Source organism: Phalangium opilio, unplaced genomic scaffold (assembly GCF_054372755.1).
Source record: "Phalangium opilio isolate 3A_F unplaced genomic scaffold, DU_Popi_V2 ptg000037l_1, whole genome shotgun sequence".
Taxonomy (NCBI): domain Eukaryota; kingdom Metazoa; phylum Arthropoda; class Arachnida; order Opiliones; family Phalangiidae; genus Phalangium; species Phalangium opilio.
In genome coordinates, this window is record NW_028324160.1 from 1,454,319 (window position 1) to 1,469,226 (window position 14,908).

Sequence of the window (14,908 nt, forward strand, 5' to 3'; positions counted from 1 at the left end):
TAACCATTGAGCCATGGAAGCTCAGAAAACTTATGGTCGTCAGGTATTGTGGAAAAACTTTTGATTTTTACGTTACATTTGAGATCTCACAACACCGCTCCCGAGTGGGCTCGAACCACCAACCTTTCTATTAACAGCTGAACGCGCTAAGTTCCAGTGGCGTCGCTAGACCTTTTTTGGGGGGGCTATAGCCCCCCCCCCAAATTTCAATCTTAGCCCCCCCAAAATAATCTGAAAACCCTGCCAAAAAATGCTTGTAGCCCCACCAAATATTTGAAAGCAATATATAAAATATTATATTGATAGATTCGTTAAGTTTCATCTATGAAGAGATGAACTTCAATCTCAAACATTATAATTTTGAAGGGAAAAATCCCTCTACTATCCGCGAATGAACAAAAAACAAATAAAAAGAGCAGAACATTCAACAGATGGAGACATGTATCACGTCTTTCGAAAGGAGTCCCGGTAGTGGTGACTTAGCAAGCAAACCGAAACTAAAACTTAAAACAAAAACAACCCTATTCACTCACAAACTAGCATTGTAGAATCCAACGAATACAAAGTATAGATTAGCCATCTAGTTTTTTTCGCCATGGATAAGTTCGTGATCAGGAAAAAACATACAGACTCCTCAGATGGTCAAAATGCTTCTACTAGCGCAGTTGCTGCTAATCTTGCAAAATGTCAATGTGAAATACTGCAAGATTTTAATGATCCTTCTACCGAGGATATTACACTTACAGACGATCAAGACAAATCGGATATCGGTGCTTCAACGTCAAGGCAGAGTGCTCTTAGCAGAGAACCGATTTTGAAGCATTTGAATGTGAATGATTTAAGTAAGTCCCCAAATGATGACCCTCGGCAACCGATTCTTTTCAAATTCCCATCGAGAGAATTTGGAAAACAAAAGAGATCTTTTCTTGCATCGTGGTATAAAACTTTCAAGTGGTTGGAATATAGCAAAAGTCAAGATGCAGCGTTTTGTTACGCATGCAGACACTTTAAGACGAATACCGGAAAACAAGAAGACACCTTTGTATCAACTGGAATGAAAAACTGGAAACGCGGGCCTGAAAAATTCAAGGAACATGAAATTACACAGGTACATAAAACTGCGCTCGAAAAATGGACTGGATTCCAAGCTACTCAAAAGTCAGGATCAGTAGCGACTCTAACTGCAACTGCAAATATGGAACAGGTTATTAAAAGTCGTTCCTACCTTCGGCGGCTATGCGAAGTGTTATTACTTTCTGCCAGACAAGGTATTGCTCAACGTGGGCACGATGAATCAAAAGACTCTTTAAATAAAGGGAATTTTGTGGAGATTTTGAAGACCCTATCGAAATTTGATACAGTTTTTGGCGAGGCTCTTTTAGACTACATGCCAGGAAACGCTTCATATCTATCTCCTTCTTCTCAAAACGAAATAATTGAAATTTCCGCGAACATTGTACGCAATCAGATTATTGCCAAAGTTAAAGAAGCGGAGTTCTATTCAATAATGTGCGATGACACTAGGGATGTTAGTAAAATTGAGCAAATGAGCATTTGCATTCGCTTTTTTTCAAATAAAAATATAAACGAGCGATTTCTCTGCTTTCAAGATGTTCGAGACTTATCAGCAGCTGGTTTAAAAAAATCCATTTGTGATAAAATTTCAGAGTTCGGTCTTGATGCCGCCATTTGTGTTGGTCAGGGATATGATGGTGCTAATGTGATGAGTGGTAATTGCAGAGGAGTACAAACCCTATTTAAAGAAGATCATCCAATGGCAATTTATGTTCATTGTTTAGCTCATAGACTGAATTTGTTTCTAGTCGACACCTGCAGAGATATACAAGAAGCGAAGGATTTTTTCGATATTCTCAAGAGCTTGCACTCGTATTTCTCCATGTCTGGCATAGCACATCGAAACTTTCAAGAAATCCAGAAAGACTTAAACTTGGTACACACGGAACTTCAGGGTCTTAGCGACACACGCTGGGCTTGTCAAATTAGATCGATAAAAGCGGTGAAAAAAACTTACGCGGCTTTATTGCAATATTTGGAAAATCCCCAAGATGGTTCTGATCGATGCAAGGCACTAGGATTGTACACATTTTTGAGGAAGTTTTCAACTGTCGTTACTATGCTAGTTTTTCATAAAATCCTTTCTGTCACCGAATTATTAAATAATCAGCTTCAGTCAACCAACCTCGATTTATCTCAGGCTACAATGGCGGTACAAGCAGTTATTAATACTCTGAAAGAGTTCAGAAGTGAGAGCGCCTATAATTCTATTCTTGATGAAGCCAAAAAATTGGCAGGTGATCTTGACATTCCAGTAGAGTCTGAATTAACTGCAGTAGCCACGGGTTCCAACGCGGAGCCTGCTGCAAAGCGAGGTCGTCCAAAACGAAAAACAGCTTTACCGAAAGCAATGAGAAGTTTCGTAATTACCGAAAAAACCGGACAAAGAATAGACGAATCCAGCTCATCTTTAAAGTCCGGAATTTACTACGCCACATTGGATAGAATGATTAATGAAATGGAAGTGCGATTTATTAGCGGAAACAACACTGAAGTTCTCGAAGCTATAAGTGCAATGTCCCCTTTACTAATGACTAAAGACATTGACAGTTTTTTGTCTTCTGAACGACTGGGTGGATTTTGCTCGCAGTACAATATTGAAGTTCCTATAGCTGAAATACTAGTTGCTAAAAACTAATTGCGAAACCTAAAAGAAGATGAACGTCCAGGTTCCTTATTAGGTTTATTAAATACTTTACCAAGAAATGTTTTTCCAGGATTATGCAAAATGTTACAAATTGCTGTAACCCTCCCAGTCTCATCCGTTGTATGTGAACGCTCATTTTCTTTACTGAAGCGAATTAAAACTTACTTAAGAAATGCTATGGGTCAGGTGCGACTTTCATCATTAGCTATCCTAGCAATTGAAAGAGAAATATCGCAAAACATTTGTATTGATTGCATTATTGACCAGTTTGCGTCCACGACAGATCACTCAAGACGAGTAAAATTCCTTCACTCATTATTGCACCATAGTCATTAAATTCGGTTCCTTACTCTTTGTCAATAAAAGTTTGTATATCTTTAAAATGCGAATTATTTCACATTGACACCAAATTTCGGATAGTTATAAACATCTGCACATATTCCCACGAACAAATTATGCAAAATTGAGTAATACATTTCATATAATAACTTTCAAATAGTTTGCCCAGATTAGCCCCCCCAAATTTCAAACCCTAGCGACGCTACTGGCGCTAACCATTGCGCAACGGAACCCCAAAAATTAAATGTTCGTCAGGTATTGTGGAAAAACTTTGAATTTTTACGTTACATTTGAGATCTCAAAACACCGCTCCCGGTTGGGCTCGAACCACCAACCTTTCGATCAACTGCCGAACGCGCTAACCATTGAGCCATGGAAGCTCAGAAAACATATGGTCGTCAGGTATTGTGGAAAAACTTTTGATTTTTACGTTACATTTGAGATCTCACAACACCGCTCCCGAGTGGGCTCGAACCACCAACCTTTCTATTAACAGCTGAACGCGCTAACCATTGCGCAACGGAACCAAAAAATTAAATGTTCGTCAGGTATTGTGGAAATACTCTGACATTTTACGTTACATCTGAGACCTCACAACACCGCTCCCGGATGGGCTCGAACCACCAACCTTTCGGTAAACACCCGAACGCGCTAACCATTGCGCAATGGAAGCCCAAAAATTAAATGTTCGTCAGGTATTGTGGAAAAACTTTGGATTTTTACGTTACATTTGAGATCTCACAACACCGCTCCCGAGTGGGCTCGAACCACCAAACTTTCTTTTAACAGCTGACCGCGCTAACCATTGCGCAACGGAAGCCCAAAAATTAAATTTTCGTCAGGTATTGTGGAAAAACTTTGAATTTTTACGTTACATTTGAGATCTCACAACACCGCTCGGGGTTGGGCTCGAACCACCAACCTTTCGATTAACAGCCGAACGCGCTAACCATTGCGCAACGGAACCCCAAAAATTAAATGTTCGTCAGGTATTGTGGAAAAACTTTGACTTTTTACGTCACATCTGAGACCTAACAACACCGCTCCCGGGTGGGCTCGAACCACCAACCTTTCGATTAACAGCTGAACGCGCTAACCATTGCAACACGGAAGCCCAAAATTAAATGTTCGTCAGGTATTGTGGAAAAACTTTGGCTTTTTACGTTACATTTGAAACTTCACAACACCGCACCCGGGTGGGCCTGAACCACCAACCTTTTCTTTAACATCCGAACGGGCTAACCATGGAGCCAAAGAAGCCCAAAAATTAAATTGTCGTCAGGTGTTGTGGAAAAACTTTGAATTTTTACGTTACATCTGAGATCTCTCAACACCGCTCCCGGATGGGCTCGAACACCAAACCTATGAATTGACAGCCGAACTCGCTAACCATTAAGCCATGGAAGCTCAGAAAATAAATGGTCGTCCGGTATTGTGGAAATACTCTGACATTTTACGTTACATCTGAGACCTCACAACACCGCTCCCGGATGGGCTCGAACCACCAACCTTTCGGTTAACACCCAAACGCGCTAACCATTGCGCAATGGAAGCCCAAAAATTAAATGTTCGTCAGGTATTGTGGAAAAACTTCGAATTTTTACGTTACATTTGAGATCTCACAACACCGCTCCCGGTTGGGCTCGAACCACCAACCTTCCGATTAACAGCCGAACGCGCTAACCATTGAGCCATGGAAGCTCAGAAAATAAATGGTCGTCCGGTATTGTGGAAATACTCTGACATTTTACGTTACATCTGAGACCTCACAACACCGCTCCCGGATGGGCTCGAACCACCAACCTTTCGGTTAACACCCGAACGCGCTAACCATTGCGCAATGGAAGCCCAAAAATTAAATGTTCGTCAGGTATTGTGGAAAAACTTTGGATTTTTACGTTACATTTGAGATCTCACAACGCCGCTCCCGAGTGGGCTCGAACCACCAAACTTTCTTTTAACAGCTGAACGCGCTAACCATTGCGCAACGGAAGCCCAAAAATTAAATTTTCGTCAGGTATTGTGGAAAAACTTTGAATTTTTACGTTACATTTGAGATCTCACAACACCGCTCGGGGTTGGGCTCGAACCACCAACCTTTCGATTAACAGCCGAACGCGCTAACCATTGAGCCATGGAAGCTCAGAAAACATATGGTCGTCAGGTATTGTGGAAAAACTTTTGATTTTTACGTTACATTTGAGATCTCACAACACCGCTCCCGAGTGGGCTCGAACCACCAACCTTTCTATTAACAGCTGAACGCGCTAACCATTGCGCAACGGAACCAAAAAATTAAATGTTCGTCAGGTATTGTGGAAATACTCTGACATTTTACGTTATATCTGAGACCTCACAACACCGCTCCCGGATGGGCTCGAACCACCAACCTTTCGGTTAACACCCGAACGCGCTAACCATTGCGCAATGGAAGCCCAAAAATTAAATGTTCGTCAGGTATTGTGGAAAAACTTTCAATTTTTACGTTACATTTGAGATCTCACAACACCGCTCCCGGTTGGGCTCGAACCACCAACCTTCCGATTAACAGCCGAACGCGCTAACCATTGAGCCATGGAAGCTCAGAAAATAAATGGTCGTCCGGTATTGTGGAAATACTCTGACATTTTACGTTACATCTGAGACCTCACAACACCGCTCCCGGATGGGCTCGAACCACCAACCTTTCGGTTAACAGCCGAACGCGCTAACAATCGCGCCACGAAAGCCCAAAAATTAAATGGTCGTCAGGTATTGTGGAAAAACTTTGAATTTTTACGTTACATTTGAGATCTCACAACACCGCTTGGGGTTGGGCTCGAACCACCAACCTTTCGATTTACAGCCGAACGCGCTAACCATTGAGCCATGGAAGCTCAGAAAACATATGGTCGTCAGGTATTGTGGAAAAACTTTTGATTTTTACGTTACATTTGAGATCTCACAACACCGCTCCCGAGTGGGCTCGAACCACCAACCTTTCTATTAACAGCTGAACGCGCTAACCATTGCGCAACGGAACCCCAAAAATTAAATGTTCGTCAGGTATTGTGGAAAAACTTTGACTTTTTACGTCACATCTGAGACCTAACAACACCGCTCCCGGGTGGGCTCGAACCACCAACCTTTCGATTAACAGCTGAACGCGCTAACCATTGCAACACGGAAGCCCAAAATTAAATGTTCGTCAGGTATTGTGGAAAAACTTTGGCTTTTTACGTTACATTTGAAACTTCACAACACCGCACCCGGGTGGGCCTGAACCACCAACCTTTTCTTTAACATCCGAACGGGCTAACCATGGAGCCAAAGAAGCCCAAAAATTAAATTGTCGTCAGGTGTTGTGGAAAAACTTTGAATTTTTACGTTACATCTGAGATCTCTCAACACCGCTCCCGGATGGGCTCGAACCACCAACCTTCCGATTAACAGCCGAACGCGCTAACCATTGCGCAATGGAAGCCCAAAAATTAAATGTTCGTCAGGTATTGTGGAAATACTCTGACATTTTACGTTATATCTGAGACCTCACAACACCGCTCCCGGATGGGCTCGAACCACCAACCTTTCGGTTAACACCCGAACGCGCTAACCATTGCGCAATGGAAGCCCAAAAATTAAATGTTCGTCAGGTATTGTGGAAAAACTTTCAATTTTTACGTTACATTTGAGATCTCACAACACCGCTCCCGGTTGGGCTCGAACCACCAACCTTCCGATTAACAGCCGAACGCGCTAACCATTGAGCCATGGAAGCTCAGAAAATAAATGGTCGTCCGGTATTGTGGAAATACTCTGACATTTTACGTTACATCTGAGACCTCACAACACCGCTCCCGGATGGGCTCGAACCACCAACCTTTCGGTTAACACCCGAACGCGCTAACCATTGCGCAATGGAAGCCCAAAAATTAAATGTTCGTCAGGTATTGTGGAAAAACTTTGGATTTTTACGTTACATTTGAGATCTCACAACGCCGCTCCCGAGTGGGCTCGAACCACCAAACTTTCTTTTAACAGCTGAACGCGCTAACCATTGCGCAACGGAAGCCCAAAAATTAAATTTTCGTCAGGTATTGTGGAAAAACTTTGAATTTTTACGTTACATTTGAGATCTCACAACACCGCTCGGGGTTGGGCTCGAACCACCAACCTTTCGATTAACAGCCGAACGCGCTAACCATTGAGCCATGGAAGCTCAGAAAACATATGGTCGTCAGGTATTGTGGAAAAACTTTTGATTTTTACGTTACATTTGAGATCTCACAACACCGCTCCCGAGTGGGCTCGAACCACCAACCTTTCTATTAACAGCTGAACGCGCTAACCATTGCGCAACGGAACCAAAAAATTAAATGTTCGTCAGGTATTGTGGAAATACTCTGACATTTTACGTTATATCTGAGACCTCACAACACCGCTCCCGGATGGGCTCGAACCACCAACCTTTCGGTTAACACCCGAACGCGCTAACCATTGCGCAATGGAAGCCCAAAAATTAAATGTTCGTCAGGTATTGTGGAAAAACTTTCAATTTTTACGTTACATTTGAGATCTCACAACACCGCTCCCGGTTGGGCTCGAACCACCAACCTTCCGATTAACAGCCGAACGCGCTAACCATTGAGCCATGGAAGCTCAGAAAATAAATGGTCGTCCGGTATTGTGGAAATACTCTGACATTTTACGTTACATCTGAGACCTCACAACACCGCTCCCGGATGGGCTCGAACCACCAACCTTTCGGTTAACAGCCGAACGCGCTAACAATCGCGCCACGAAAGCCCAAAAATTAAATGGTCGTCAGGTATTGTGGAAAAACTTTGAATTTTTACGTTACATTTGAGATCTCACAACACCGCTTGGGGTTGGGCTCGAACCACCAACCTTTCGATTTACAGCCGAACGCGCTAACCATTGAGCCATGGAAGCTCAGAAAACATATGGTCGTCAGGTATTGTGGAAAAACTTTTGATTTTTACGTTACATTTGAGATCTCACAACACCGCTCCCGAGTGGGCTCGAACCACCAACCTTTCTATTAACAGCTGAACGCGCTAACCATTGCGCAACGGAACCCCAAAAATTAAATGTTCGTCAGGTATTGTGGAAAAACTTTGACTTTTTACGTCACATCTGAGACCTAACAACACCGCTCCCGGGTGGGCTCGAACCACCAACCTTTCGATTAACAGCTGAACGCGCTAACCATTGCAACACGGAAGCCCAAAATTAAATGTTCGTCAGGTATTGTGGAAAAACTTTGGCTTTTTACGTTACATTTGAAACTTCACAACACCGCACCCGGGTGGGCCTGAACCACCAACCTTTTCTTTAACATCCGAACGGGCTAACCATGGAGCCAAAGAAGCCCAAAAATTAAATTGTCGTCAGGTGTTGTGGAAAAACTTTGAATTTTTACGTTACATCTGAGATCTCTCAACACCGCTCCCGGATGGGCTCGAACCACCAACCTTCCGATTAACAGCCGAACGCGCTAACCATTGCGCAATGGAAGCCCAAAAATTAAATGTTCGTCAGGTATTGTGGAAATACTCTGACATTTTACGTTATATCTGAGACCTCACAACACCGCTCCCGGATGGGCTCGAACCACCAACCTTTCGGTTAACACCCGAACGCGCTAACCATTGCGCAATGGAAGCCCAAAAATTAAATGTTCGTCAGGTATTGTGGAAAAACTTTCAATTTTTACGTTACATTTGAGATCTCACAACACCGCTCCCGGTTGGGCTCGAACCACCAACCTTCCGATTAACAGCCGAACGCGCTAACCATTGAGCCATGGAAGCTCAGAAAATAAATGGTCGTCCGGTATTGTGGAAATACTCTGACATTTTACGTTACATCTGAGACCTCACAACACCGCTCCCGGATGGGCTCGAACCACCAACCTTTCGGTTAACACCCGAACGCGCTAACCATTGCGCAATGGAAGCCCAAAAATTAAATGTTCGTCAGGTATTGTGGAAAAACTTTGACTTTTTACGTCACATCTGAGACCTAACAACACCGCTCCCGGGTGGGCTCGAACCACCAACCTTTCTATTAACAGCTGAACGCGCTAACCATTGCGCAACGGAACCCCAAAAATTAAATGTTCGTCAGGTATTGTGGAAAAACTTTGACTTTTTACGTCACATCTGAGACCTAACAACACCGCTCCCGGGTGGGCTCGAACCACCAACCTTTCGATTAACAGCTGAACGCGCTAACCATTGCAACACGGAAGCCTAAAATTAAATGTTCGTCAGGTATTGTGGAAAAACTTTGGCTTTTTACGTTACATTTGAAACTTCACAACACCGCACCCGGGTGGGCCTGAACCACCAACCTTTTCTTTAACATCCGAACGGGCTAACCATGGAGCCAAAGAAGCCCAAAAATTAAATTGTCGTCAGGTGTTGTGGAAAAACTTTGAATTTTTACGTTACATCTGAGATCTCTCAACACCGCTCCCGGATGGGCTCGACCACCAAACCTTTCGATTGACAGCCGAACTCGCTAACCATTAAGCCATGGAAGCTCAGAAAATAAATGGTCGTCCGGTATTGTGGAAATACTCTGACATTTTACGTTACATCTGAGACCTCACAACACCGCTCCCGGATGGGCTCGAACCACCAACCTTTCGGTTAACACCCAAACGCGCTAACCATTGCGCAATGGAAGCCCAAAAATTAAATGTTCGTCAGGTATTGTGGAAAAACTTTGGATTTTTACGTTACATTTGAGATCTCACAACACCGCTCCCGAGTGGGCTCGAACCACCAACCTTTCTATTAACAGCTGAACGCGCTAACCATTGCGCAACGGAACCCCAAAAATTAAATGTTCGTCAGGTATTGTGGAAAAACTTTGGCTTTTTACGTTACATTTGAAACTTCACAACACCGCACCCGGGTGGGCCTGAACCACCAACCTTTTCTTTAACATCCGAACGGGCTAACCATGGAGCCAAAGAAGCCCAAAAATTAAATTGTCTTCAGGTGTTATGGAAAAACTTTGAATTTTTACGTTACATCTGAGATCTCTTAACACCGCTCCCTGATGGGCTCGAACACCAAACCTTTCGATTGACAGCCGTACTCGCTAACCATTAAGCCATGGAAGCTCAGAAAATAAATGGTCGTCCGGTATTGTGGAAATACTCTGACATTTTACGTTACATCTGAGACCTCACAACACCGCTCCCGGTTGGGCTCGAACCACCAACCTTCCGATTAACAGCCGAACGCGCTAACCATTGAGCCTTGGAAGCTCAGAAAATAAATGGTCGTCCGGTATTGTGGAAATACTCTGACATTTTACGTTACATCTGAGACCTCACAACACCGCTCCCGGATGGGCTCGAACCACCAACCTTTCGGTTAACACCCGAACGCGCTAACCATTGCGCAATGGAAGCCCAAAAATTAAATGTTCGTCAGGTATTGTGGAAAAACTTTGGATTTTTACGTTACATTTGAGATCTCACAACACCGCTCCCGAGTGGGCTCGAACCACCAACCTTTCTATTAACAGCTGAACGCGCTAACCATTGCGCAACGGAACCCCAAAAATTAAATGTTCGTCAGGTATTGTGGAAAAACTTTGAATTTTTACGTTACATTTGAGATCTCACAACACCGCTCCCTGGTGGGCTCGAACCACCAACCTTTCTATTAACAGCTGAACGCGCTAACCATTGCGCAACGGAACCCCAAAAATTAAATGTTCGTCAGGTATTGTGGAAAAACTTTGACTTTTTACGTCACATCTGAAACCTAACAACACCGCTCCCGGGTGGGCTCGAACCACCAACCTTTCGATTAACAGCTGAACGCGCTAACCATTGCAACACGGAAGCCCAAAATTAAATGTTCGTCAGGTATTGTGGAAAAACTTTGGCTTTTTACGTTACATTTGAAACTTCACAACACCGCACCCGGGTGGGCCTGAACCACCAACCTTTTCTTTAACATCCGAACGGGCTAACCATGGAGCCAAAGAAGCCCAAAAATTAAATTGTCGTCAGGTGTTGTGGAAAAACTTTGAATTTTTACGTTACATCTGAGATCTCTCAACACCGCTCCCGGATGGGCTCGAACACCAAACCTTTCGATTGACAGCCGAACTCGCTAACCATTAAGCCATGGAAGCTCAGAAAATAAATGGTCGTCCGGTATTGTGGAAATACTCTGACATTTTACGTTACATCTGAGACCTCACAACACCGCTCCCGGTTGGGCTCGAACCACAAACCTTCCGATTAACAGCCGAACGCGCTAACCATTGAGCCATGGAAGCTCAGAAAATAAATGGTCGTCCGGTATTGTGGAAATACTCTGACATTTTACGTTACATCTGAGACCTCACAACACCGCTCCCGGATGGGCTCGAACCACCAACCTTTCGGTTAACACCCGAACGCGCTAACCATTGCGCAATGGAAGCCCAAAAATTAAATGTTCGTCAGGTATTGTGGAAAAACTTTGAATTTTTACGTTACATTTGAGATCTCACAACACCGCTCGGGGTTGGGCTCGAACCACCAACCTTTCGATTAACAGCCGAACGCGCTAACCATTGAGCCATGGAAGCTCAGAAAACATATGGTCGTCAGGTATTGTGGAAAAACTTTTGATTTTTACGTTACATTTGAGATCTCACAACACCGCTCCCGAGTGGGCTCGAACCACCAACCTTTCTATTAACAGCTGAACGCGCTAACCATTGCGCAACGGAACCCCAAAAATTAAATGTTCGTTGGTATTGTGGAAATACTCTGACATTTTACGTTACATCTGAGACCTCACAACACCGCTCCCGGATGGGCTCGAACCACCAACCTTTCGGTTAACACCCGAACGCGCTAACCATTGCGCAATGGAAGCCCAAAAATTAAATGTTCGTCAGGTATTGTGGAAAAACTTTCAATTTTTACGTTACATTTGAGACCTCACAACACCGCTCCCGGTTGGGCTCGAACCACCAACCTTCCGATTAACAGCCGAACGCGCTAACCATTGAGCCTTGGAAGCTCAGAAAATAAATGGTCGTCCGGTATTGTGGAAATACTCTGACATTTTACGTTACATCTGAGACCTCACAACACCGCTCCCGGATGGGCTCGAACCACCAACCTTTCGGTTAACACCCGAACGCGCTAACCATTGCGCAATGGAAGCCCAAAAATTAAATGTTCGTCAGGTATTGTGGAAAAACTTTGGATTTTTACGTTACATTTGAGATCTCACAACACCGCTCCCGAGTGGGCTCGAACCACCAACCTTTCTATTAACAGCTGAACGCGCTAACCATTGCGCAACGGAACCCCAAAAATTAAATGTTCGTCAGGTATTGTGGAAAAACTTTGAATTTTTACGTTACATTTGAGATCTCACAACACCGCTCCCTGGTGGGCTCGAACCACCAACCTTTCTATTAACAGCTGAACGCGCTAACCATTGCGCAACGGAACCCCAAAAATTAAATGTTCGTCAGGTATTGTGGAAAAACTTTGACTTTTTACGTCACATCTGAAACCTAACAACACCGCTCCCGGGTGGGCTCGAACCACCAACCTTTCGATTAACAGCTGAACGCGCTAACCATTGCAACACGGAAGCCCAAAATTAAATGTTCGTCAGGTATTGTGGAAAAACTTTGGCTTTTTACGTTACATTTGAAACTTCACAACACCGCACCCGGGTGGGCCTGAACCACCAACCTTTTCTTTAACATCCGAACGGGCTAACCATGGAGCCAAAGAAGCCCAAAAATTAAATTGTCGTCAGGTGTTGTGGAAAAACTTTGAATTTTTACGTTACATCTGAGATCTCTCAACACCGCTCCCGGATGGGCTCGAACACCAAACCTTTCGATTGACAGCCGAACTCGCTAACCATTAAGCCATGAAAGCTCAGAAAATAAATGGTCGTCCGGTATTGTGGAAATACTCTGACATTTTACGTTACATCTGAGACCTCACAACACCGCTCCCGGTTGGGCTCGAACCACAAACCTTCCGATTAACAGCCGAACGCGCTAACCATTGAGCCATGGAAGCTCAGAAAATAAATGGTCGTCCGGTATTGTGGAAATACTCTGACATTTTACGTTACATCTGAGACCTCACAACACCGCTCCCGGATGGGCTCGAACCACCAACCTTTCGGTTAACACCCGAACGCGCTAACCATTGCGCAATGGAAGCCCAAAAATTAAATGTTCGTCAGGTATTGTGGAAAAACTTTGAATTTTTACGTTACATTTGAGATCTCACAACACCGCTCGGGGTTGGGCTCGAACCACCAACCTTTCGATTAACAGCCGAACGCGCTAACCATTGAGCCATGGAAGCTCAGAAAACATATGGTCGTCAGGTATTGTGGAAAAACTTTTGATTTTTACGTTACATTTGAGATCTCACAACACCGCTCCCGAGTGGGCTCGAACCACCAACCTTTCTATTAACAGCTGAACGCGCTAACCATTGCGCAACGGAACCCCAAAAATTAAATGTTCGTTGGTATTGTGGAAATACTCTGACATTTTACGTTACATCTGAGACCTCACAACACCGCTCCCGGATGGGCTCGAACCACCAACCTTTCGGTTAACACCCGAACGCGCTAACCATTGCGCAATGGAAGAACAAAAATTAAATGTTCGTCAGGTATTGTGGAAAAACTTTCAATTTTTACGTTACATTTGAGATCTCACAACACCGCTCCCGGTTGGGCTCGAACCACCAACCTTCCGATTAACAGCCGAACGCGCTAACCATTGAGCCATGGAAGCTCAGAAAATAAATGGTCGTCCGGTATTGTGGAAATACTCTGACATTTTACGTTACATCTGAGACCTCACAACACTGCTCCCGGATGGGCTCGAACCACCAACCTTTCGGTTAACAGCCGAACGCGCTAACAATCGCGCCACGAAAGCCCAAAAATTAAATGGTCGTCAGGTATTGTGGAAAAACTTTGAATTTTTACGTTACATTTGAGATCTCACAACACCGCTCCCGAGTGGGCTCGAACCACCAACCTTTCTATTAACAGCTGAACACGCTAACCATTTCGCAACGGAACCCCAAAAATTAAATGTTCGTCAGGTATTGTGGAAAAACTTTGACTTTTTACGTCACATCTGAGACCTAACAACACCACTCCCGGGTGGGCTCGAACCACCAACCTTTCGATTAACAGCTGAACGCGCTAACCATTGCAACACGGAAGCCCAAAATTAAATGTTCGTCAGGTATTGTGGAAAAACTTTGGCTTTTTACGTTACATTTGAAACTTCACAACACCGCACCCGGGTGGGCCTGAACCACCAACCTTTTCTTTAACATCCGAACGGGCTAACCATGGAGCCAAAGAAGCCCAAAAATTAAATTGTCGTCAGGTGTTGTGGAAAAACTTTGAATTTTTACGTTACATCTGAGATCTCTCAACACCGCTCCCGGATGGGCTCGAACACCAAACCTTTCGATTGACAGCCGAACTCGCTAACCATTAAGCCATGGAAGCTCAGAAAATAAATGGTCGTCCGGTATTGTGGAAATACTCTGACATTTTACGTTACATCTGAGACCTCACAACACCGCTCCCGGATGGGCTCGAACCACCAACCTTTCGGTTAACACCCAAACGCGCTAACCATTGCGCAATGGAAGCCCAAAAACTAAATGTTCGTCAGTTATTGTGGAAAAACTTTGAATTTTTACGTTACATTTGAGATCTCACAACACCGCTCCCGGTTGGGCTCGAACCACCAACCTTCCGATTAACAGCCGAACGCGCTAACCATTGAGCCATGGAAGCTCAGAAAATAAAT

The 14,908-nt window shown here is 44.1% G+C and overlaps 1 protein-coding gene across 1 annotated transcript; it reads left to right on the top strand.

The window, feature by feature from the left end:
* Positions 1 to 595: 595 nt before the first annotated feature.
* Positions 596 to 2,713, top strand: LOC149682876 (zinc finger MYM-type protein 1-like). The gene has a single exon (XM_089871187.1). It carries the CDS (start codon positions 596 to 598, stop codon positions 2,711 to 2,713), a length of 2,118 nt encoding a protein of 705 aa, XP_089727313.1.
* The last annotated feature ends 12,195 nt before the right edge of the window (positions 2,714 to 14,908 follow it).

Coding starts and splice junctions, on each gene's coding strand:
- LOC149682876 (XM_089871187.1), top strand. CDS start 596: ATGGATAAGTTCGTGATCAGGAAAAAACATACAGACTCCTCAGATGGT.